This window comes from Dendrobium catenatum, unplaced genomic scaffold (genome assembly GCF_001605985.2).
Source record: "Dendrobium catenatum unplaced genomic scaffold, ASM160598v2 fragScaff_scaffold_621, whole genome shotgun sequence".
NCBI lineage: Eukaryota > Viridiplantae > Streptophyta > Magnoliopsida > Asparagales > Orchidaceae > Dendrobium > Dendrobium catenatum.
Genome location: NW_021319083.1, coordinates 30317155 through 30343838, shown reverse-complemented (window position 1 = coordinate 30343838; position 26684 = coordinate 30317155). Strand labels below are relative to the sequence as shown.

At 37.5% G+C, this 26684-nt stretch overlaps 3 protein-coding genes across 7 annotated transcripts in view; 2 read left to right on the top strand and 1 right to left on the bottom strand.

Moving 5' to 3' along the window:
* The window catches only part of LOC110096367 (uncharacterized protein At3g49140), a 24253-nt gene extending 15755 nt beyond the window's left edge, over positions 1-8498 (top strand). For both annotated transcript variants that reach the window (XM_020822272.2, XM_020822273.2), the window contains exon 12: positions 8157-8498. In XM_020822272.2, the coding sequence (XP_020677931.1) occupies positions 8157-8261 (105 nt within the window). In that variant the 3' untranslated portion in view covers positions 8262-8498. The remainder of the gene's footprint in view (positions 1-8156) is intronic.
* A 1025-nt stretch (positions 8499-9523) lies between these two features.
* Positions 9524-11382, top strand: LOC110096393. The gene has a single exon (XM_020822319.2). The coding sequence runs from the start codon at positions 9821-9823 to the stop codon at positions 11162-11164; it is 1344 nt and encodes a 447-aa protein (XP_020677978.1). The 5' UTR covers positions 9524-9820; the 3' UTR covers positions 11165-11382.
* A 2737-nt stretch (positions 11383-14119) lies between these two features.
* LOC110096394 (protein TAB2 homolog, chloroplastic) lies at positions 14120-26324 on the bottom strand. Of its 4 annotated transcripts, XM_020822322.2 has the most exons (6): positions 25728-26321; positions 25564-25633; positions 21833-22004; positions 18530-18673; positions 14746-15041; positions 14120-14348 (listed from the first exon to the last, which is right to left on the bottom strand). In XM_020822322.2, the coding sequence occupies exons 1-5, from the start codon at positions 26240-26242 to the stop codon at positions 14782-14784; spliced, it is 1161 nt and encodes a 386-aa protein (XP_020677981.1). In that variant the 5' UTR covers positions 26243-26321; the 3' UTR covers positions 14120-14348; positions 14746-14781. The 4 variants fall into 4 exon arrangements, with proteins under 4 accessions (XP_020677981.1, XP_020677979.1, XP_028551131.1 ...); XM_020822320.1 differs by lacking the exon at positions 14120-14348 and having other exon boundaries at positions 14618-15041; XM_028695299.1 differs by lacking the exon at positions 14120-14348 and having other exon boundaries at positions 15002-15138; positions 25728-26323.
* Between the last annotated feature and the right edge of the window lie 360 nt (positions 26325-26684).

The window sequence follows — 26684 nt, the reverse complement described above, 5'->3', positions numbered from 1 at the left end:
CAGAAATTCATAGTGCCCTTCATGAGTCCTGAACGCTGTCTTTGGAACATCAATCTCCTTCATCCTGATCTGGTGGTATCCAGATTTTAGATCTAGCTTAGAGAACATCACTGCACCATGTAGCTCGTCCAATAGCTCATCAATCACAGGAATTGAGAACTTGTCTGGTACAATGCCTTTATTCAGAGCCCTGTAATCCACACAAAATCTCCAACTCCCGTCCTTCTTCTTGACTAGGATGACGGGACTAGAAAAAGGGTTGTTGCTGGGTCTGATAATCTCTGCCTCCAGTATTTCCCGGATCAGCTTTTCAATCTCATCTTTCTGAATCTGTGGATAGCAGTAAGGACGAACGCTGATTGGAGTCTCGCCTTCTTTCAGAGTAATGGCATGCTCCAACTCTCTCTGAGGATGTAACCCCTGGGGTGGTTGAAAGACTTCGCTGAACTGTTGTATGAGCGGCTGTACTGCAGAGGGAACATTGACTTCCTCCTCCAATCTGACTCCTTCCAGGCGGTGCAACTCTACTAAGAAGCCTCCTCCTTCCTCACGAATAGTTCTGATGAGGGATTTGAGAGAAACCCCTGTCTTGGTCAGCCCGGAATCACCCTGAATCGTTCTCTTCCTGCCCCTAACCACCATCTCCATCCTTAGTGTTTCCCAATTGATTTTGGTCTCTCTCAGTGTCTGCAGCCATTTCATCCCAAGGATGACATCCGTACTCCCCAATTCCAAGGGAAGGAAGTCTTCCTTTACCTGGATCCCTTGAATCTTCAATACTACTCCTCGGCAGACACCTCGACCCATCTCCACCTTTCCGGTGCCCATCATTACCCCGTAACCTCCGGTATCCACTAGCTCCATCCCCATCACATCGACAATCTGGGTGGAAATGAAATTGTGTGTCGCTCCACTGTCTATCAACACCACAACCTCGCGACCAGAGATCTCTCCTTTCACCTTCATAGTGTGACTCGAAGTGAGTCTCACTACTGAGTTCAGAGAGACTTCTGGTACATCTAGATGCAACTTCTCATCCTCCTCCACCTCGGGGTCATTTCCACCTCTCTCTTCGTCTTCCTCATCTTCACAAACGAGGAGAACCTGAAGAGACCGGTCCTTGCACCTGTGCCCCGGCATGTACTTCTCATCGCATCTGAAGCACAACCCCTTTGCTTTCTTTTCCTGCATTTCTTTTTCGGTCAGCCTTTTGAACTGTCCCCCATTTCCTCCTCCAGTCTTTTCCTTGGGTGCTTCCTTCTGACCACCTGGCGCTACCCCTTTGGAGGGTAATACCACAGTAGTCATCTTGTACGATCCCCCTGGGTAGTTGCCTCGAGCTCCTCTTTCTGATCTCTTCTGATCTTCCACCAATTGTGCAAGCTCCATAGCCTTGCCTAAATTCCTTGGCTCGAACACTCTGACAGCTGTTCGTATCTCCGGTTTGAGCCCATTCATGAAATTCCCCTCTAGGGATGACTCTGAGATGTGATCCAAACGGCTAGCCAAATACTCGAATCTGTACCGATAGTCAGCCACGGTCCCCTCCTGAGTCAGTGCAAAGAACTGCTCATAGAAGTCTCCTCCCCCATTGGCTCGGAAACGCTCTAATAAATAATCCTTGAACTCTCTCCAATTCCTGATAGGCTCTCTCCTGTCTCGCCACTGATACCAGGCCAACGCCTTCCCCTCCAGACACAATCCTGTCGCCGTCAGCTTCTCATCGTCTGTCAACCCGTTGACAGCAAAGTAACGCTCCATCTTGTATATCCAACCATGGCCATCTTCCCCCTCAAAGATAGGCATCTTCAACTTCCTCACCTTCGGATCCCTTCCGTTACCCCGGTACTCTCCATAACCTCCCATTCCTCGAAGATGAGGTGCTCCCCAAGTGTCCCGGTCCTCCCTCCGACGTTGGTATTCGAGTCCGTCGTCATATTCCCCTCTTCCCCTTTCAAAATCAGCACCTCGACGTTGAAAATCAGCACCTCGACGATCAGTTCCCATGCTCATCTCCTCTCTAGAAAGTGGCTCTAGAGGTGGCATGTTGTCGTCTCCCTCAAGGATCTCTACATCCTGATTCCTCCTCCCCCTACGCGGGTTTGGATTTCCTCCTACGCCGTGGTCTCCAGTAGTCTCTCTTGCTTCCGATGTCGACAGATTAGTCTTCATCTCAAGTAATTTCTTCATCATTTCTTCAATTGCCGTAAATTTTCCCTCCAACCTTTCGTTGTTGGTGGTGATCTGATTTTGAAATTCAAAAAATCTTTCTTCCAAATCGGTTTTCAATTGATCGATTTCGCCTTCCTAGACGTCCACCTTCTTTCCGGCCATCGCTCTTCTAACGGATCCCAAAAAATCTTCTTCCGGAAAAGATAAACTTGCTGAAAAATTTCATAATTTCAGCTGCCGGTGGTCCCAAATCGACACTCTGATACCAATTTGATAGGAAATACTTGAAATCAAGTATTTCCTATGCACTTCTTGCAACAACTCTCCAAGCAAATTGCTGTCCGGCGCAGGAACACAGTGAAAACAGTGGAAAACTGAAGAAAAACTGATGGAAAACGTAGGAAAACAATTGCAAACGATTGTATTCCACTAGTAGTTGCAAACAACAAGCAAGATACAATTTTCCTTCAATTCGAGAGGAAGGAAAAACTCTCCAAATCTCTAGCCGTAGCCGAGAGCCTAAGAACACCAAAACCTAGATCTCAAATGAAGATTTAAATTCAAGATAACCCTAATTCCCCCCATCTCCCTAATTAAAGCAAAAGGAAAGATACAAATTACATAAACACCCTCATTCAAAATTTCCCTCCAACGAAACACTCAAAATCCTCCTAGCCCGCCTCTTCTTCCGCCGTTTCTGCGAATGGGTTCCGCCCGGCTTTGGACCGCCGGGCGTAGAATCGGACCGGTCCAGCTGGGACCGGTCCAAGCGTAACATTATCATAAAATATTTAAAGTCTATCATAGATGAAGAAGGAAGCAAATCTTTGAAATATTGGGCACACTACAATAACAGAACGGTTATAACAACTCATGGTACAATTTACTTCAGAATTAAACTGGTCTTAAACCCATTTTTCATTCTTTATTTTACTTGGATTGAACAAGCTAGTCTAATCCTTTATGAAACCCAAAACTAGTTTATGTAAACACTATAAATAGACTTCAAATGTTGTAATAGAATTCAGGAAATAAGACATCTGCTTTCTTCATTTTCTCATCTCTCTTCTTTCTCCTCTTCTTCTCTTGGAGTCTGCTCCTACTCTAAAGGCGCCTATCCTTCTTGGATGCCAAGATGCTTGACACAAACACAAGTTGGATACAAATTAAGCACAAATTGCGCCTTATTAAACTGTATAATTTATTCTATTTTTATTTCCTCTCTAATTTTTCCTCACAATCTCATTTAATATCTTTTGATTCTTGTCTTTTCTTAAAGTTGATACTTTACAATCTATATTTCCTTAAGATGCTACTTAATGGCATGCAAAATGAAGCTGAGATCTTCCTCCAAACTTTCAGGATGTGGCATGGAGGCATGGGGTTACAAGGTGTTGCATAGGGAGTGTTCAGGATGGATATGATAGGAAACATTAGGAAAACAGGAGAATAATTTCTGAAATCAGAAATTATGCGGGTTAACCAAGAAGATTTTTAGGTTTTTATAAATGAAAACACAAGAAAAACGCTCTGGATTGCTAGGAAATGAAAAGAAATAGCATGATACAAACGATCCTCTATTCGAGGGAAAATTTTTGCATCCGGTCACTGGACGTGCATAATAGGTTCGGACATCCAATAAAAACATGTCACGTCACCTGCGCTTTTGACTGCGCTTTGACTGCGCTTTAGGTGCACTTTGACAGCGTTTTACCTGCGCTTTTGACTGCGCTTTACCTGCGCTTTTGATGCTCTTAATTTAAAATAATATTTTATTAATATCCGGATCTATCTCCGTGTTCGGTGACCGGATGCAATAATTTGCCCTATTCGAGAGGAGGATCAATATCTCCAAAACTTTCTAGACGTCGTTAAAGCCCAAGAAACAAAAGAGAACTTTAGGAATTAGCCATCAAAAAGATGCCCTGGCCCTAATACGAACTCCTAATTAAAACAAACATAAAAATAACCAAAAAAACTAAACAACCCCCTCTCTCTTCCCTAAACCGTGGACCCCACCCCCAAGGGGGCGGCAATTCAAGCCTGCGGCCCAGCAGGTTTCCACCTGCTGTAGGTTTGGAGCCGGCCCAAGGGTTGGGCCGACTGGACCGACCCCTCTTGGACCAGCCTAGGCGTATCAATACTCCGCTCCCAAAGAACCGCCTTATTTTCAAGGTGGAAAGACGGAAATTGATGTTGCACCCTCTCGTATGGCTCTCATGTCGCATCATACTCTGGAAGGTCCCTCCACTTGGTCAATACCTCCTTTACCCCTCCTCCCTAGCGCACCCCTTGTAACTCAAGGGGTTCTAATACCACTTTGAAATCTTTAGTCAATATTGCTGGCAACTCTAAACTCACTGTGTGATCCCCTACAACTCTCCTCAGTTGTGATACATAAAACATTGCATGTATGGTGGCGGTGAGGGGCAACCTCAAACGATACGTAACTATCCCAATTTTCTCTTATATCTCATAAGGGCCAAATTATCTTGGAGCTAGCTTCTCGTTTCTCCTGTTAGCGACCGTCCTCTGTTTGTAAGGCCGGAGCTTCAGGAACACTCTACTCTGCCCATGCTAACCACTTGGCCCACAACCTGGGGGTCTCTAACAAAAAAACATCGTAGGTATGTCTCTAAGGCCACTATTGACCACCTCCATCTGCCCATCTTTCTGCGGGTGATAGGCGGTGCTCTTCAGTACTATTACCTGTATCCTGAATAGCTCCCTCCAAAAATATTTGAGGAATACCTTATCCCTATCAGATATTACAGATTCCGGTATGGAGGTATCCCATGCATTCTGAACACCTCCCTAATGAAAGTTGATGCCACCGTTACTGCCGTGTAGGGACACGTAGGGAAATGAATTGAGTATACTTGCTCAGTCAGTCCACTACCACCAAAATCACTATGAATCCTTCTGATAGGGGTAATCCATCTATAAAATCCATGGATACCTCCTCTCACACCCAACCTGGTAGAGAGATAAAGGTTGCAATAATACTCCTGAAGACATGGTCATATACTTGTTCTTTTGATAGTTCTCACATCTGGCTACCAACTCCTCCATATCCTTCTGCATCCCCTTCCAGTACAACTCTGAGGCTACTCTCCTGTATGTCTTCTGCACCCCTGAATGACCCCAATAGTGTTCCCATAAAACTCCTGGAGCAGGCATGGAATGTGAACTGAAGTTCTAGGCATCACGAATCTCCCCTGGCACAGGAGCATTTCACCTTCTACAGAATATCGTGGGTGGCTACTCACCTCCTTCAATAAATCAGCTCTAATCCTTCCCAACTCCTCGTTATGCGCACTCTCCTCCTTAATGATCTCTCAATCTAACATCAGTGGTATTGACACTGCTAGTGCCTGTAACCCCCCCCCCCCCCCCCCCCCCCCCCCCCCCCTACAGTTTGACAAGGCATATACTTCCTTGTTCTTCATCCCTGGCTTATATTGTATTTCAAAATCATATCCCAACAACTTTGACAGCCATTTGTGGTGCTCCTCTGTCACCATCCTCTGCTCCAACAAGTACTTTAGGCTCCGTTGATCCGTCCTAACAATGAAATGCTGGCCTAACAAGTAGGGTCGCCACTTCTTTATGGCTAACACAATGGCCATCAATTCCCTCTTTTAGATTGACTTCAGCCTGACCCTAGCTATCATCACTTGGCTGAAGTTGGCGATAGGTCGATGGCTCTGCATGAGTACTACTCCCAATCCATATCCTGAGGCATCTATCTCCACGATGAAGACCTAAGTGAAATCTTGTAGGGCTAAGATTGGCACAGTGGTCATGGCCTTCTCAAAAGATGTTGTGGCCGCCTCCCCTCATAAGAACCCATCCTTCTTCAACTGTTTTGTTAGTGGCCTTGCGATGGTGCTATACCCCTTCAGAAACATCCTGTAGTAGCCCGTCAGCCCTAGGAATTCCCTCAACTCTTTGAAATTCTTGGGCAATGACTCTCTCAACATAGCTTCAATTTTGGCCATATCCGCCGCTACTCCCGAGACTACATGCCCCAAGTACTCCACACTGGCCTGTGAAAAACAATATTTTTTTAGATTGGCTCTGAGCTGGTACTCCTGTAACATCTCTAAAACCTTCCTCAAGTAAGATAGCATGCAAAGTGAAAACTAACGCAGTAGAGGTGGAAATTAAGGGATATAGAAGTGAGGAAAAAAATTCAGGATATCAAAATGATGTGAATTGAACACAATGGACACAATGGAATCAATGCTTATAGAGAGGTCTAGTATATCTCTTACACAAAAGGGGGCGCGAGAGAGTCATGCAACCATACTTCAAATATCAATATCATCTATCTTCAATACATAGTACCCTTATTTGGATAACATAGGATTTTATATGATTGGAAACAATGTATTATAAATTCAAATCTAATAATTTGTCATATAATCAAATCTAATCATATCATGATCAAATCAAATATTTGAATCTTCGAAATATAATTAAATCTAATTATATATATGATAAATATGATCATTCATATCATTATATAATAGATGATAAAATAATCTGAGAATATTCAATGGATATGATTATTTTCTCTCACTGTTATTTTTTTAGAGAACATGATCAAAATGACCCATTGACTCCTTATGAAGGATTAAAATGATCTTCAATTATATTAAAGGATTATTTGATCTTTCAACTCCTTAAAGAGGAAGATTATTTTGATCATTTATCTCTATTTTTTTATCAATTATTTTATATAATCTTCAAATTCAAGAATATATTTTTGATTGAGATCTACAACATAAGAATTACATTTTGATTGAAGTTAATCAATCTTTGTGATGAGTTAATAATCTGTCAAATATATGAAAATATAAAGATGTTGAAATATCATATAAAGACACTTTTAAAGTAGTTTGATCTAACTCATATATTTCACCAATCAAAAGAACTTAATACATTCAAATATCATCATAAGCCTATATTTTTTATTCCAAGCCATTTAAAAGCTTGTATTTTGAAATCAACATGTAGTCGTAGCCATCCATTGTGAAAATTTTGATACATTCAATTCAGGTTCGAACAATTTAAAAAAAATTTGATGTCATATATGCTACTAATTTTAGTGATGTCAAAGAGAATGAATTATTTAGATCTTATATTTAAAGGTCTTAATAATCAAATCTAAATAAAATGTTGATAATTCTCTTGTGAGGAGAAAAATATATCCCGGCTTCAGTTTACTTTCAACTATGGATGTGATTAGTTAAAGTTGACTTTCTTGGCTCTAGGAATCTACCAGCGGAAAGCCAGCCGACTGGCTATTATCATTATTAATAGGATATTTAAATTTGGTTGGATGTGTGCGCATCTGAGTCTATTCTTCCAAATTTTCATCCTTAGAACTTGTAAGTTAATTTAACCGTTTGGTTTGGTGGAAAAAGTGTTTAAGTGTTTCAGAACATTTACTTCATAACTCTATAAACAATCACTTTAGTCGTCTTTACTTTGTAGAAGTTCTGAACAAAGATTTACTGCCAAACAAATTGTTTTCGTTTGATATGATTGTAAAATCCCGTTGGTCTATTGTGTAACTTTGTTTATTTATACTTCATTTGAGATCATTTTTTAATTGTTCTTTTGATAGAAAAAACAGTCAATGCAAAGCGGTATTCCTTTGAATTTGCCTTAACATTTCTTTTCCAGAATTTTATCTGGAAAAAATTTCAGATCACTTTCTCATAAATCTGTAGCGTAGTCATTTGACTGGATGAATTATTTTGTGCGAATGTCGAACGCCGTCCAGAGCCCAACGAAAATGCACCACGTCACCTCCTACTCGGTACCGCGGCTCTTTACCGAGCTCGGTATTGGATGACGTGGTTGCACCTAATTCAAACAGTTTTCCACAGAATAATCTCTCCATCCAAAACAAGTCCAATCTTCTTTTATTTTCTTAGAATTTATGCGATCATTTTAGTTTTCTATTTACTCAGGCAACATCAGAGTTCAGTGCTGAGAAGCAGACCCATGATCTACTTTTTCCAAGGTTTCAACAGCAGCAGCAGCAGTGGCAATCTGCTCAGAGCAGAGACCACTGATACAGAGCAACTCCTCAGGCCTTCCACAAAGCAAATGCTCTGATTGGATTCTGTTGTGTAAGATTAGGGTTTATGGTCAGCCCTTTATTTTTATATTTTGGTTAGAATGGGATTGCAGAGGAAAACTGTTTGATTATGATTCCAATGTTAATCAATGCACATAGAACTGGAACATGTAAATATAATGTTATTTATGTTTGGTTTGGAGTAATTAAGGGGGCTTTTAATTGTATTTTATTTCATAATCTTATATTGGGTATTTAGTTGGAATGTAAATTTTTTATTTATTTATATAAAATAAAATGTAATTTTTATGTATATATTTTGGTGTGATTTGCTTAAATAGAAATTTAGAATGTGTATATGCAAATATATAAAAACTTTATGTTTATTATGTAATTCTCTTAAATTTTATATTATTATTTTCTTATTGCTTTGTTTTTTTATTTATAATAATAATTATTTTTTAATATTACTTTCTTGTAGATTTAAGAAATTAAAAAAATTAAATTTTGCATAATAATAATAAGAAACCTCTGGACCGGTTTTACCTTAAAAGACTAAACTCTTTAACCTAAGGATTTGAAGTCACCCTTCACAACCACCAAAACCATGGGCAGAAATCCTATGGCAGTTCTTTTTTTTAAGTTCACGGGATTCCTCAGGTAATAAGAATTTTTTAGTCAGTAAAATTTAATCAAAATAAATATTAAAATCATTATATTTATTTTAAATTAAATATTATATAAAAAATATACCACACTAAATTCAATAAATTTAAATTTTATTGAAAAAAAAAAGAATTTTTTAAGTTATTTTTTCTTTAAAATGAAATGGGGACTATAAATTAAAATTTTAACGTAGAAAATACTGACTTATTTTCTTATGTGAATACTAAAATAGATTATTTTCATATGAATATAATATAAATTTTGACTGGATTTTTTTATTATATTAATTTTAAAATAGATATAGTAATTTTAAATTTATCATGATTAAAATTTAATTAGAATATACTATTCAAAATCTTTCCCTTAAGAAAATCAATTATGTACAGTGTAATTCTGTATATTTGTAAAATCAATATCTTTCAGTTTCTATTTGTCAATTTATCACCAAAATATTAAAATTTATATTTTTTAATAATTTTTTAATGATTTGATTATAATTTGTGTAAATACATAAATATGATATTTTAAAAATATTTATATTATTTCTGTAAATAGGTATAATTTAGGTGTTGTTTGTAATTCCCCCCAACCCTTAGCTGTATGACTGTATCTGCGGCTCCCAATACTTAAACTGGTCCAAAACCGCCCGCCGTTTTCTTCCTGGCTAAACCGCGGCAGCTCCGCCTACAACTTCCATTGTTGAAGAAGATGCAGAGCCCCAACAGAAAGTTCACAAATTTTCCTTACTACAGAGAGGCTCTGAAACCACAGGAAATTAACCACATTTCTCCTCTTTCGATCTCCCTTTCTCATAGAAGAAAGATGATTTGATTAAGCTGTTCGAGAAGGAGGTGGGAAGCTTTGACAGAAGATAGCGTAAGACTCGGAATGCTTGGCTTAAAGATGTCATTTCAACAGCAAAATCAAGCTTTTCCTTCTCCAAATCCTCTCTCTCAACCTCAACAGCAGCGAAATCTTTCACCTTTTGCTTCGCAGCTGCAATCCGAACACGCGTATGGCTGCGGTGGAGTTAGAGGAAAGCAGCTGCAGCAAACCCATAGCTCTGAGGATGAGCTCGGATTCGGAGAAGAAGCAACCGCCACGGCCGCAGCCGCTGCTGCTGAACGTGTCTCGCAGCCGCAGTCACCATCGCCGTGGCAGAGGATGAAGTGGACTGATAGTATGGTTCGTCTTCTCGTATGGGTCGTCCACAGCGTTGGAGACGATGGCGCCGGCGTTGAATGCCCCGAGCAACAGCATAAGGGGAAAAAGTCGTCGTCTTTGCAATTATCATCGTCGTCCGCCGCGGCGGCGGCGGCTGGAATGCAGCTGAAGAAAGGAAAGTGGAAATCAGTATCGAGGGCAATGTTGGAGAAGGGATTCTACGTCTCGCCGCAACAGTGCGAGGATAAGTTCAACGATCTGAACAAACGTTACAAGCGGGTGAATGAGCTCCTCGGAAAGGGAACGGCTTGTAAGGTTGTAGAAAACCCCGCCCTCCTCGACTCCATGGATCACCTGTCTCATAAAGCCAAGGCAGAAGCCCGCAAACTCCTTAGCTCAAAACACCTCTTTTTCCGGGAGATGTGCGCGTATCACAACACCTGCCTCTCCGCTTCCGCCGCCGCTCTACAGCCGGATCACTCCTCCTCTGTTTCTCCGGCTACTATCAAGATCCGAAAAGGGGGCGGCAGCCTCTGCACCGTAGAGGAAGAAAGCGGGCACCTTTGCCATGACGACGACGTTGCAGACGATGAAGAAGAAGAAGATGACTACAACGAAGATGAAAGTGATGATGAGGAGGAGGATGATAACGGCAGCTTGGGGGCAAAGCGGAAGGCTTTGATGTCGCCGGCAGCATCGTCTCCATTGTCGTTATCACTGTCTTCGCCCTCGGGATCATCGTCGGTGCAGGGAGAACAGCAGCAGAGACAGTGGCTGAGAATGAAGGCGGCGGAACTCGAAGAACAGCGGGTTGTTTACCAGAACCGGGCGCTACAGCTAGAGAAGCAGAGATTCAAATGGCTACGTTTCAGTAGCAATAAGGAAAGGGAAATGGAGAAGACGTGGTTGAGGAACGAGAGGCTTCGGCTGGAGAACGAACGGATGCTATTGCTTTTGCAGCAGAAGGAGATTCGCCTTCTTGAGTCCGCTGGAAACGCCGGCGGCGACGCTAACGGCGGTTCGAACGGTTCCTATCAGTTCACGGCGGCGGATCGGAACCACAACTAAATTAAAGTTGACGCTTTTTATTTCACTTGGTCGGTACCGCCGTTCAAAGTAGGCTATGGGTTTGGATTTATCATATTTTGCTTTTCTGTGTGTTAATAGGTACATTTTGAATGCAGAACAATGAAACTGTTGGTAGGTTTAGGGCATCTCCAATCAAACCGGAGAGATTATTCCGTGCGGATTCTGGATCGAAGAATCATCCGAATTTTATAAATATATGCAGTAGTTAATATTCACCGCTGAGTTTTTATTGTGCTTTTGTTGTTCGCACTCACAAAAATCAGATGGAGTTTGGTCCAAACTTCACATGTAATAATCTCTAATCAAACTGGATACAACCATTTGTAGTTTCACGAGCTGTCCACCCAAATGATATTCACAACCAGTGGTAGAGCCAGAAGTTTTATTCACAGGGGGGGTGGCCTAAAACACTGCAGGAAAATCACCCATTACTGGCATAATTTTCCGGTGATTTTCAGACAGTTTATTTTCCAGCAATCAATTTTATGGCGGTTTGTCATCTCATTTGAATGTCAAAATACATTAAAATAGTTCTGTTTGTCATCTCATTATTGGAGCTAAGAGGAGTTGTAAAATCAAAATTAAGAATGCAAATAACATGCCCAGAGAGGAGCGAAAAGGAAAAAAAGAAAATTGTGCTCGAGATTGCGAGTTATGAGAGATGAGCAAAGGAGAAAATGAAGCATGCAGTTTGGATTGAGGGAAAGCAAGCCATTTGGAAGCAGTCTCTAATTGGGCCTATGATATAATATTGTTGCTAGAGAAAATTTTTATAAGAAAATTATTGTGAAAATTAGTAAGAAAATTATTCCGAACAAAATCTAAAGCATATTCTTGCATGTTAAAATATGAAATTGTTAGGTCTTATTATTTATAAAATAATGCTAATTTTTTATGTAAATTAATCCTCCACAATTAAATTTGTTTTAAAATGATTGCAAAACATAAAAAATTCAATTAAAATATATATTACACAAATCTTAAAATAAATACAATACTTTTAAAATCCATTTTGACAAAAAAAAAATGATCGATAAATTTGATAAATATTTTTTTATGAATATACTACATGTAATAAAAATGGTATAAAAATGGGATTTTAATGTCTAACAGTTTTTTTCATAAAAAAAATTATTTTTTTACTAGAAAGCTATTTTAAAAAGCGGTAAGAAAATCATCCCAAAACAAAGCTTTAAAAACCTTGGCCACATTAAAAAGTCACATACAACAAACATGTTAGACATTAAAATCCCCAACAGCCCACAAGAAAAGTATAAGGAGAATTAAATATTGTATAAAATATTTGATCAATGAATACATCTCTAACAAAAAGCCTTTGAACATTTTGCTAAGACTAAATCTCTCGGAGATCCTCCCTCTAATTGTGAATTTTTTAGATGATTTTGACTGACATATTCATCAACTGGACGTTAAATAAAATAAAAAATTAAAAAAAAAAAACTTTTTAAATAGAGAACATGAAGTAGTGTATATGAATATTCCTCCTAAATTTGAGATTGCTGACAACTAAGAGACTAAGATTTTATTTGGGACGGCTTTTTCTCTGCTTCTTAAAGTAACTTTCTAGTACATAGATTTTAATTTTTTACTAGAAAGCCACTTTAAAAAGCAGGCAGAAAGCTGTCCCAAATGAAGCCTAAGATTTTATTTGGGACAGCTTTTTCTCTGCTTCTTAAAGTAACTTTCTAGTAGAAAAACATTAATTTTGATACTAAAAAACTGTTTTAAGAAGCAGTAAGAAAGCCGTCCCAAACAAAGCCTAAGACTTCATTTGGGATGACTTTCTTACTGCTTCTTAAAGTAATTTTTAAATACAAATTTTTTTATTTTTATACTAGAAATCTATTTTTAATAGCGGTAAAAAAGTTGTCCCAAACGAAGCCTAAGATTTCATTTGGGATGATTTTCTTATTGCTTCTTAAAACAGCTTTTTAGTTAAAAATTTTTAATTTTTATACTTGAAAGCTGCTTTAAGAAACAATACAAAAGCCGTCCCAAACCCAACCTAAAACAGATCTTAGCAAATGAATTTGGAATTAAGGATCTGAATTCCCTTAAATGTTTTCTTGGTATGAAAATCCCAAGATTGAAGAAAGGTATATTTTTATCTCTTAATGAGAATATATGATGGACCTTTAAAAAAGTAAGGGATTATGATAAGCACTCTCACAAATACTCCTATGGAACAGTAAAAAAATAGGAATAAATTGTGAGAATTCCCAAGTTAACAAAGAAATGTACTAGCAACAACAACAACAACAACAACATCAAGCCTTTATCCCACTACGTGGGGTCGGCTACATGAATCCTTTTTCTCCATTGTGTCCTACGTTTAAATCTAATAAAGAAAGGTCATTCCTAATATTTTCTAACCAAGTCTTTTTAGGTCTACCCCTACCTTTCTTAACATAAGTCAAATCTAATACTTCTACTCTCCTAACCGGGTCATCGCAAGGCCGCCGTTTTATGTGACCAAACCATCTAAGGCGACTTTCTCTAATCTTATCTTCTACTGGAGCTACTCCAACCTTTTCACGTATATGCTCATTTCGTATCCTATCTCTAAGAAATGTTCTAGCATCTGGATAAAAAATATTATGTATTTCTCAATACTCATCTTATCATCTATTACACTATTAGTGTGCTCAACCGATTTATGAATACTCTAAGGTTTTGTTTGGGACGGCTTTCTTACAGCTTCTTAAAGCAGTTTTTTAGTATAAAATTAATTTTTTTATACTAAAAAGCTGCTTTAAGAAGTAGAAAGAAAGTCGCCCCAAACGAAGCCTAAGAAATGTTTTGATGCAATCTACATGATACTAAGGAATCTAAACTTGACCCCTAAGAAAAGGCTTGTTCTTCAAAAAAGGAGATAAACAGGAGAATAAACATATTCATGAATACAAATTGGGCTAAGTTCATAACTGTCTGACTATTATTTATTCATGTCAGTAAATCTTGTCACATGGAGAAGTAAAAAACAAGCAAAGATTGCTAGAAATAGCACTGAAGTAAGAATTCATGGCTATGGCTCATAAAAACAAGCAAAGATTTCGAAGCCCAATATCATAAAATTATGATAAAATCCCGACAAAAAAAAATTCATACTACGTTTAACACTATCGTTGCTAGGTCCCAAGTCCTGGATGAGAAAAATGGAGAATTATGTTAGGTAGTCGACAGCCAGCATAGAACTTGTCGAATAATAATGACATGAATCCTTTAAGAAATTATGTTTATAATCCATCATGAGAAATTAAGGCTTCATTTGGGATGGCTTTCTTACTACTTTATAAAAACAACTTTTTAATAAAAAATTTTAATTTTTGTGCTAGAAAGCTACTTTGAGAAACAGTAAAAAAGTTGTTCCAAAAAAAAATCTAAATTTCTTTGAACCGTAACAAAGACACATAAGTAACTCTACAAGTGAGACTCTCATTAAATGTGAAATCTAGAAAAGAAAAACATTTAATGTACTACATTATGATTTGTGCACATTTTATGCATAAATTAAAAGGCCAACACAATGTAGTATTTACCTTATATAGATGATTCAGCTGCAAAATCTGTTGCATTTACACTGGGGGAGGAGGTAAGTCCAGTAAGAGCCAAAAGCCAACACAATCATCTGAATCTAAGTTCTCTTGAATGGCAAGAAAATGCAGGCCTCCACATGCTTTCTTGGCTGCTTCCCATGCTTCAGCCTCTTTAGTTGTTACAGCAGTTTTTTTGTATGTAGCGTAGACATATCTGGTTGCTACACCAGCTGATAAGATCAGACATGCTCTGCTGGTATCTACCTCCATTGAATCAACCTCCAATCCATTCATCCAAGCTAGAAATATCAAAATCACCACAGATTTTACCAGCCATAGCAGATCAGATTGTGAATTTGACTTGGAAATCAAATATTGCTCAAACTTCAGGATGACCTTGTTAAATTCATATAATTAGAAGGAAAATGCTTAATTTTATTCTGCAAAATTATCCCAATTTATAAATAGATACAAGACGTCTTAATAAAGAAATAAAGAACTACATAAACATGCATAATTGCTTTAATATAATCCTTCCTAAAGCAGCCACCCAAATATAGAAGGAGATCAACATGAAGTATGAACTAGGTGATCATCCCACTGATCCCCATCCTAGCCATAGGATCAAGAGCCAAGGGACGACTAGGATGGCTGGGACCGTATTTGACACTCCCCCTCAAATTGGAGAATTTATATTTGTCATTCCAAGCTTGTTAATCAATCCCAGAAAGGTAAAACTATATTAAGCAGGGCAACAATTAAGGTTAGATAGATAGGATAACTCCAATAATGGAATGTCGACAATGAAGACGTGGTAGTAGAAAGAAAAAATAAACATATTTTAAGGGTTACAATAAGCTTCAGGGATAGCAACAGAAAAAACATGTCTCAACCCTCAAGCGGCTCAGCATTCAGTACACAAATCTCCTTCCGTTCGATCTAGCCAGCCTTCAGCCCAATGCAAATCAGTCATCCGACTCCACCAGAACACTCCTGTTTGATCGACCCCATTCAGGCGCACACAAGGCATGATCCCTTTGGTCTGATCGCAGGAAGAAGTGCAAGTCTTGCACTATTACTTGTCCCGGTCCTAAACCCTCACAAGAGGAAACTCTCAACTCTTTACATACGCACACAAGGTCTCATGCACTCGACTTCTCTCGCTTCTACTCGGTCTACTCCATACATTACACGTGAAAGGAGCACTCCCACTCTCTCTCTCCTCGGTCTTGGATGCATGAAGGAAGCATGACCAATAATCATTAGAATTCCGATAATGAAGGCTAGTCGTGGGTACATATATTCCTCAGAATTCCATGAATGAAGGCTGGTGATGAGAACATGCATTCCTCAGAATTTTAACAATGAAGGCCGATGGTGAGAACATGTATTCCTCAGAATTCCAGCAATAAAGGGTAGTGGTGGGAACTTGTATTCCTCAAAATAACAATGAAGGCTTGTGGGAGGAACATGTATTCCTCATAATCTGACAATGAAGACCAGTGGTGGGAACTTGGAGAAACAGCAAGTGCTAGCTCTTTTAGGGTAGGATAAAGTGCTTCTAATCTCTCTATAGCCTCACCTTCGATATCTATGATCGACTCCCTACTTAGGGAAGTAACGTATTTCACCATCAACATGCTCCCAACTCTTCGGTCACCGTAAGCACGTTGTGGATCGTAGCAGTAAATTGCCTTATCACCAAGAAAGCCATCTTCTTCTCCACAGCACGCATCGTCTGGGCAACTCCACGTACCAGGATTGCTCTATTGGTGAGCTTTGGAAATTTAATACAACGAGCCGATTTCAATCCAAATCCGACTGGCAAGGTTCTCAATGACGATTCCATCAACGACAACGAAGAAGACAAGAATGTGGGTTACGAAGTGGCGTTTGCCAATTTGATGGATCGATCACAATGGCGAAGATCTTGGGAGAGGTCGACTTCGTCTGTTGTCCATAAGGAGGCTTTAGCCTTCTTGGACATCTCCCAGATTTGAGGGTAATGGATTGAGAACATGCAGAAGCGGTCAGGATTTTGGGTAAGGAGGGGCTCTTAGAGTGGAGGATTTGATGGCGTGTACAACAGCTCTTCAACCGGTTGTTCCTTGCTCGTTTCAGCTCTAGTACATGCATGAGGGCTAGTCATCCCTGCTCAGGCGCACACACACATAGTTCATGCTCTCTCTCTCTCTCTCTCTCTCTCTCTCTCTCTCTCTCTCTCTCTCCTCTTCTTCACTCGCTTGGCCAACAGGTAGGCACGCACAAGAGCCGCTCATAGAAAACCGCAAAGGGGAAGCCCTCTCACTTGCTCGGCTGTCCTAGACACACACAAGCAGGAACAAAACGCAAGAACCAGCTCTCCCTCTCTCACGCTCTCATTTTTGAAGAAGACCCAAATGCCTTACTCTGACACCATGTTAAATTCAGAGAATTGGAAGGAAAATGCTTAATTTTATTATACAAAATTATCCCTATTTATAGATCTATACAAGATGTCTTGATAAAGAAACAAATAACTACATAATCATGCATACTTGCCTTAATATAATCCTTCCTAAATCCGCCACCCAAATATAGAAAGAGATCGGCGTGATCCTCCCACAGATCCCCATCCAGGCCATAGGATCAAGAGCCAAGTGATGGGGACATCAGATCAGCGTGGAAGGTTTATCAGAGACGTGGCCGCCGATCTACGGCCACGATCGAGTCCTTGTATTTATGAGTCATGATTGTATTTTATTTTATTTATGCATTTTCTTATTTGCTTAGGTGTCGTTATTATTTCCCTTTGTACCCCTTTCATGGGAGTGGTCGCATGTAAGCCCAAAGGGCAAGTTGGTCTTTTATTTTCTTGAGTCTTTGTACCAGGCTATTTATAGCCTCATTTTCTTTGTTTTGAACTAATGAATGATTATTAAGAATTTTTCCTGCACTTGTGTTTGAGAGCATTTGAGAGTTCTTGGAGAGCTTTGGAGAGATCCCTTGGAGAGGGAGATTCACGCCTTCAATTGCTCTTGCCAAGCCTAGTCATTTGTAGGAATTGAGTGTAATCTTCTATGCATCCTACGTCTCGTTGTTAGATTAGGGATTTAATTTGAAGCCTACTATTTTGCGTTGTTTGATTTTCTTATTTACCTTGAAAGCTTTAAAACTCAGAGCATGTAATCTCACCTAAGCAAAGTACCTCCTTATTTGTTTTGAACCTTCGTTGAGAATTGCTAGTAATTGCTTTCTAAATTTATTCTAATCTAAGAGTTGTGCAATGCCTAAATGAATACATAAACATCTCATCTAAGTAGTCCTGCATCACCAAGGGACGGCTAGAATGGTTGGGATGGTATTTGACAGTTTTTAAATTGAGCCAGGTCAAGATCAAATCAAGCCAGTCCAAGCCAGTCCAAGCCAGTCGATACATAAGCACTGCTATATATGTATCTATATGTGTACAGGTGGTTGTTTGTAACTTGTGCTAGGAATTTGTCTTAAATCCAAAATCTATTGAAAATGAACTATTATTTCTAATCCTGGATCGAAAAGAGATCAAACTATCTTATGATCAGGCTTGGCTCAACTGGAGATTTGAGCTGATCTTTTGAACTGATATTGACCGGAATAGGAATGGCTCCAGATAGAATTGATCGCAGTTATAATTGCAGCCAAGTGCAATGAGTAATTAACAAATGAAAGATGGTGATTCATGTATGCTTACCAACCTGCATAACTAATGTATGGTTATTAGTGGCTTCATGGAAGCTTAATGAATCTGAAGGGAAGAAAATTGTACCTGCCAGAGGTTTTGCACGGGACGATGCAACAGCAACACCAGGAACTAAGGTTTTGTCTTCAATTTCTAGGCCCAAAAGATCCAAATCTAGAGTTCCACCAAATGCTCTTCTTTTCTCTAGTGATGAGACTTCCTCTCTAACAGCTGAAAATATAGGAATTATGAGTCATTTATCTTGAGAAAGAACATTGGAGCACTCGTTAATTACATAAAAAATAGATGTCAAAGCAAATTAGATTCAAAGGCTTGTTAGAATATGAGCTTAATCTGAGAGAGGGCATAAATTAAAGGAGGAATATCAAAATTGTATTCTGTCAAAAGGCTTGCGAAGGGCATTCAGGAGGCTGAGCATGGACGGAAAATTGGCATGTATGATGCATATTCCAAGAGAATACTTGATATTCAAGCGAAATTTGTCATATGTTGATATGAAGCTCCTCTAAGAAAGGAACACCAATCAGTTGCTTTTTTTTTTAATTTAGAGCAATTGAATGGTTTTCAGAACTCAGAAGGGGAACATGCCATACCTTCTACTGTAACATACTGTAAGGTACCTTCTGTGAGATCCAATAAATGGTTTATTGAGCAAGAATGTATACATTAGTGCATTACATGAAAAGTACAGTAGGTTCCCATTAGTTTTGTATTAATTCAAGATCCATACATGATTATCAACCCTTGGATTTTGAGGAACCTTTGATTACAATATTGAACTTTCCAAAATGAACTTCTCTCACTTCGGTAATTCCAAGTCTGAAGTTTGAAAAGAATTAGTGGAATTGCACCAAATTCCGTTCCTCCGTTGTTCTCTTTATGTTATCATCTTCTTCGTTTTCTATTTCATTTTCTTCTTAGTTTGGATGAGTAATTGATAACATCTGACTTCGCCGCAATTGGTTATATGGATCAAACCATAACTCAAAGAACTTCAAGGAGTAGATGACCTCAACTCTTGTGATTTCTACACTTCCAAGGTTAAAGTACATTTGCAACCTCCTAATTGCTAGATTACCTTTATTGGCATATTTGTGGAAGTTATAATTAGCCTTTTAGTTTAATATGGAATACAGAGGTGCATGAAACTCCAACTACAGAATCTGGGGAGAGATTAATCTATATAAAGTTCAGAAGGCTCATTTCGATTCTAGCATTAGATATTGATGCATCCTGCATCCAACTAATATTAGATTTCAGCTTTCATTCAATAACTGTCGATATGAGAATTCCAATTTATCTCAAGTTTAATTGTATGCTAGATGAATGATCAAGAAAATTTTCTAAGCACAACAAGGCCATTTAACAAAAAATTCAGTCACTATGGTGATAACGTCCTTCTTTGGAGGCTGACGTCTAAGTGATTCACAAATGCTAAGTTGTAACTGAAGTGCCCAAATTACTCAATTTGAAAACGTAAAATAAAGCACTTCGACTAATCTAGTAAAAACGAAACTAGCATCACGCATATAAATACAATAAAGAAATAATTAAACAACCAAAATGACAATAATACTTGGATTTATATGGTTTAGCTAATATTATAACCTACATTGTTACAAGCATAAACACAAATCATGGAAAACACAGAAAAAAAAGTAGAAAAAGCTCAATATAATTTCCAAACTATTCGTGTTGGCCAATTTAGTCTCAGACTATCACGTTGTCCCAATTTAATCCCTCGACTTCATAAAATTGAATCAAAATAATCCCTCATATTGTAATTGTGATATAAATTTGATCCCAATTTAGTTCCTCGACTTTACAAAATTAATCTCAATTTAGTCGCAAAGGAGCCATTTTGGATCAATTTTGTATAGTCGAGGGATCAAATTGGAGCAATGTTATACTTGGGGGCTAAAATGGTCATATTTTAATAGTCGGGGGCTATTTTGAAATTTAACCCAAAGAAAAAGTATTAAAATAAAAGAGAAATAATTACAACTTGCCTAAAGCTAAAGCCCTGCGTAGAGATAACTAGCCAATTTTATATCCCTCCCTTCTAAAATGAGATTTATTTTATTCATGCCCACATTTTCTAATGGAAGCATGTCATCTTAGAGGGTTGCTAGGAGTTACTCCATATCATGGCCTATATCTTGATGATCACTCCCCAGCCTCTTCAAATCATCCCTTTTAAATTCAAGATGCCACAAGCCCATCAACTTCAGCTTGGCTCGTCCCCAAACCATATATCGTACTAGAGGAGGTCAGGCTTTGATAGTACTTGTAATGACACAACTCATATTATGAGAGAGATTATCCATTTTGGCTTGGTTCATCCCATATGAGGCCAAAACTCACAATGCTATTCATTTTGATGTAACTTATTAGGATTCACCCATCCAAAGATAGCAACGCCATGAAAACATTTAATGGTGTAGTTAACAAAGAAATTTTTCCTATACGCAAAAAGGTGCCTAACATATTCAACCTAACCTTTTACTTTTATAGTCTAGTATAATTTCCTGCTCCTTTGACATGCGATGTAGTTCAATCATATCCTTTTTTTCTCCTAAAGCTTATCATAAGCCACTCCTTATATAGACCTCTACCCTACCAATCATTCTCCACCCTCTTCTAACTGCCTTCCTTGGATTTGGGATGTCACACCTAGTCACTATTCCTTTCAGGAGAACAACCATGTTGACTACTTTGGGTTACCCAATGTTTGTTAATAGATGCACTCCAACACAACTTCTGATGCATGTCATCACTCAACATTTGTAATCATCCAACATCCACCATCAAATTTGACACCTTCGGACTTTTACTATCATAACAGACGCTTCTCGTAGTTCAAGTCATTTACATTGTAGTCAAATCATCTCCAATTGCGACAGGTGGCCCTTTGTGATTCCCGACTATAACTAATGAAACTATTTCAATTGGCCAAATCCTTGTGAATTTTCCTTACCAGAATTCCACAGAAGAAATCATGTTACTTATCATTACAATTCCTGAGACTGCTCGCATAATTCATGTTCAAAACTAATATAATTGATTATTTCTCTCCTATTGCAAATATTCTAGAACACAATAAATATTAATTTCATTTGATGCATTGTGCATATAACCATTTTATTTTCCATGTTCTACGCAAACATTAAATTGTTTGCATCACAGATGTGCATATATGGTTAGTTATATAAAATTATAGTAATTATCGTTACTAAAGTTTGGTGATTAAATCATGTGGATACAGAAGAGATAGGATGAAGGCTTGTAGAGTGAAGACAAAAATGAAAAATGCTGTCGAGGCAAAAATTCTATCTGATAAATGGACTTTTTATGATTTTGAACATTTACCTGAATACGGCAATTGGACAAAAGCCCATCTTTCTCCAAAAAGGTTTTCGGGAAGTTCCATAGGAAATGGATTGTCCAATGCGAGAAGAGGCTTAGATCCTTTTTGAAAGCCAGGATGACGAGTATATACAGTCTCGTAACGCTCTTCTAGCCATAGAAGCAATGAAATGCACTATTAAGTCATCAGAGGACAGCTATCAGCATAAAAAATATCTTGTAAATCATAATAACTTAAAAACAATAAAAATAAAAATAAAAAAATAAAAAAATAATAATAATAACTTAAAAACAACAATAACATGAACTAATAGAAAACAAAAAGTGCTAAACATCATGGCATGTACCAACACAACCATAAATTATACCTATTAGGTATGGAGTTCTGAAAGAAAACGGAAATAGATCGCTGTCTATCAAATTTGTTTGTAGTTAGTAGCAAAAAATATGGCAGCCCGCATAAGCTCACTCTATAAAGTTTAAGTACCTTTCCATGTGCATCATTTAAGGTAATTTGGCGTAAAAAATATAAGAAATGAATGAACACCCATCCTCCTTCACTATAGGCACAACTTATGAATTCAGTTCTCTTAAAAGCACTCTTCATGCATGATAAATGTGTTTTCCATTTCCTAGTGCTCCCACACAAGGAAATCTCAAATCACAACTAGAAGTACTCTATCCCAGACTTAGAGAATCCGATTGACTAGATATCCAATTTACATCAGTGAAGAAGCTTCTCGAGCTCTCATGCAAATAGGGGCGGAACCAGCCTTAATTCTTAGTGGGGACATGCTTAGAAAAAAATAAAAATGCATATAACACAAAATTTAAATCAAATTCTCACATGGCGTTATAATTCTTAAATTAAAAAAATACAAGCATTGCATTCTATTTTATATTTTATGATAATATTGCATTACAACTTCATTTGGAATTAAGTCAAATACTTCTTTCTCAATATATGACACTAGACAATTGCTGAGCTAATCATCACCCATTTTACTGCGTAATCAATGTTTAATGATTTCATTACATAAAACGTTATCTCTACTGTAGCAGTGACAGCTGGCAAAGCTAATGTCAAGACAATAAACCTGTAAACTAAGGGATACACAACATCTTTCTTAATTTTAATAAATAGTTTTGCAAGATCAGTAATGCTACTCAAATATGAGAACTCTCTTGTATACATATAAGAAATGTATGTGAATTGTGGTGCTCTAGAGTCATAAGTTCAACTACAGAAAATTCTGTTGAATATAGCTCTACAGGCTAATTAATTTTTCCTTATCATAATCAAAAAATGAACTACTTGGATTTAGAAAGAAAACACAAAGAAGTAACTCAGTACTAGCTTCAAAGTATCTATTATTTAGCTCTTGAAGTTACATATCAATAACTGTGTTAAAAAAATCTTCTCATCTTTACTCAACCATAAAGCATGAAGACTGTATTCTTGATTCTTCATTAAATCTTATTATGTATACTATTATGCTCTCCAACGTGACTTAATAGTTTTTTTTTTCATATTTTTAAACTCTTCCCCGATAAATGAGTTTCCACCACATTGGCCTTGAATAATTTGCTCTGAAACTTGAATAGGTAGTACTAAAGAAAAAAAAATTGTATATTTCTACACGTACTCTAACCAATCAGCACATTCATAAAACCATTTAAGATTAAATATACGTGCAATATCTTCAAATAATATTTAGGGCATTTGATGACTTTTTCATTTATAGGGTCCCTTCAACAGATATGCTCTTTGAATTTTATCTCTATCATTAACATCTTCACTCCAAATTGTAAATCGAAATTCAGGATCAGCTGAGAAATTATTAATATCAATCTCTACAAGTTCTTTTCTCTTTAAATAACGGTCCATTTATTATACCCTTAAAAAATTAAGACAAAAAAAGATCACCCGTCAATTAAAAAATACATCAAAATAATTTCATTATTATATTGACAAATGTATGTTATGTGCCGTTAAGTTTATTGTTTTGTATATACATGTATTTGGAGGTAGTTTGACGCTTCAAGACATGATTAACGAGAAAATGAAAAATAACATAATTGAGAAAATAAATAAACGTTACAACTATACTTATCTCTATAGTTGTTGTCTGTTTTTCAACTCTATAGCTTTCTAGTACCCATAAGAAAACTTTTTTAGATTTAGATGGAAAGAAGAGTTTATGTCTTAAAAGAGATGAAAGAGGAAAAACTAGTTGATCTAATTTATGGAATATTCAATCTTATTGACAAATTTTAATTTAGCTCGAAGTTCTATAAAATTGATTCAATTGAATACAAATTTATGTTGTGGATAATATATCAATATTGTTGAAGTTTTTTTATGAAGCATCTATCAATTTTTATATAAGTCCTCCTATCATGGTGAATGAGATCTTTATCAATCTTTTGTTGTGCATGTAGTCATATAAAAACATACATTCATTAGAGCTCACATAACAACATCCCCTCATTCAAGTATTATTTCATGTCGAAGATGATGGCTTCTGTTTACCTCTATTTCAAATTTGAACTTGCTTGAAATAGATATATGAGTGCTCCTACTTCCGTATTCAAGCGAGAAAAAAATAAAAAGGGATCCTCCAAAGTGTCAACCAATTGAAGACGTGACAGATAATGTTGATGCTCACTTATATGGATCATTGTTGTCGGAGAACTGAGCAGTTGAAGAAAATTTTAAAATGATCATATTCAAAACAACAATAATTATATTCAAATAATCAGTACTCATTTCTTGAATATTAATAACCATGTTACTATACTATTAATCATTCTTAGATATTTAGTAATCAAAGTCATTATTTTAGTAACAAAATTAAGAAAAAATAATGAAATTGAAATACGGAGTTCGCATTTCTAAAATTCTAATTACAAAATCAAGAAGTCAACGTCCATGCCTAATATTTTAAGTAATCATATCCATTATTTCAACAACAACACTTTTAAGTTTGTTCAGTCAATTGGAAAGGCTTAGAACTTGAGATCTGATAGTCACCAACAAGCTAAGACACTAAGAGAGAGAACATAACAACGAGTACTCATTTCTTAGATATCGAGTCTTATTTTCCAAAAAATTTCAAGAAATAAGAAAGATGTCCCTGAAATCACATCTTTAGAAGTTCATGTTTCAACCCACGATTCTCATCTCAAAGTTATTAGTTGGATTTTATAGGTTTACACACTGTGAATATAGTGCTGCCACCAAGCATTTCAACCAATCAAAACTACTTGGTAAAGGACGATATGCATCAAACTATAGAGCAGTCATTCATAGATCAATCAATATATTCACATTTCACAGTAAGGAGATTCAGTGAGAGCCTTTCAAGCAAGTTCAACTTTGAAATAAAGGTAAACACAATCCACCGTCTTGAGAAAGCCCTTCGAAATCATAATCAACAATTCCTCTAAAAACTCCTTATGTATCTCAGAGGCATGGATGATACTTAAAATCGAAGCAGAACAGAGTAAAAAAAATGAAAGCAACAGGTTATGGCAGTTTACAGTAAGCTACTTGGGGAAGAAGGTTTGAAAGAAACAAAAACAAAATGGAAGACTCAAAATCATGGCAATGGGCCGGATTTATTTCGGTACTGATACACCAGATAATTAAATGGTCATGAAGCGCAACCATTTAGGAAGTAATATAAGCATAATTATTTTGTGTTTTTGGGGGTTCATCAATTATAACATACCCGTTTACTAGGAACTGGTTTTATTCCCAACTCGTTGCAAGCTTTGGTTATAATAGTTTGCATCTGCGATCTACAAGAGGAAAAGCAATCCTAGTCACGTTTTCTCCAAATAAAAAACAAATAGATACAAGCAAGGTAGAGGGAAAAGAGAGAGAAAGAGAGACCTGAAAAATCGAATCTTTTCGGGAAAGGGCACACCGAGCTCTTGGGTGATGGAAGCAATAGCGTCCCTGAGAGTGATGCTGTTGATGACATTGTTGGGAAAGTACTTGGTGTACTGAAGGGACAGAGACGAATCGCATACCACCAATTCCCACACCTTCTTCCCCCTCTCGTCCAAAATAGGCCTCGAACAGAAGTCCAACTCCCACTCCGTGATGCTCCCCACCGTCCGATCACCATCCAGGTCCAAGAAACACACCTCCGACATCGGATCGACTTCATCGTCTTCTTCCTCAGCTGCCTCCGGTTCGAGCACTACGCTGTCATTGGGCGACGTGACGGAGCTCGCCGGCCTAATCAAGTTGAAGCGTCGGTGTGTTGAGGCGGTGGCAGAGAGCAATCTCCTCGACGGCGTGAGCGGGATGGAGATGGATCGGGGATAAGAGATGGCAGTTGATACTGGTGAATGCGGTCGAGGGCTTCGAATTCGGAGCGATTGGAAGCCGATAGTCGCCATGAGAAGAACTGCGACGGGGGGCTCACTACACCCGCAAGTAGCGGAGCTCAGTTGCAGTGGAAGATGGTAAAGGTGCAGACTTTATCCACAACACCGTGGGAAAAAAAAATAGAATTTTATGTAAATATCAGTAAAAATATAATGATTATTATTATTAATTTATATTAGACGCATTTGTATATTTTTATAAGATCATATAAATTAAAAAAATATTTTTTAAATATTTCCAAAATGACTTATAAATTAGTTTCTTTTTAGGAAACTAACTAAAAATGCATTGTTGAATTGTAATTCAGTTTTACTCATACTTTATTATTACTTTATTTTTTTAGGTTGACATCTATTTTCAAAATAAATAAAAATTTGTGGTCCTAATGAGACTATTCTATCTTCATATTTTTAAATTTGTTAAACCAAAAATCTTTCACCTACATTTACTCTT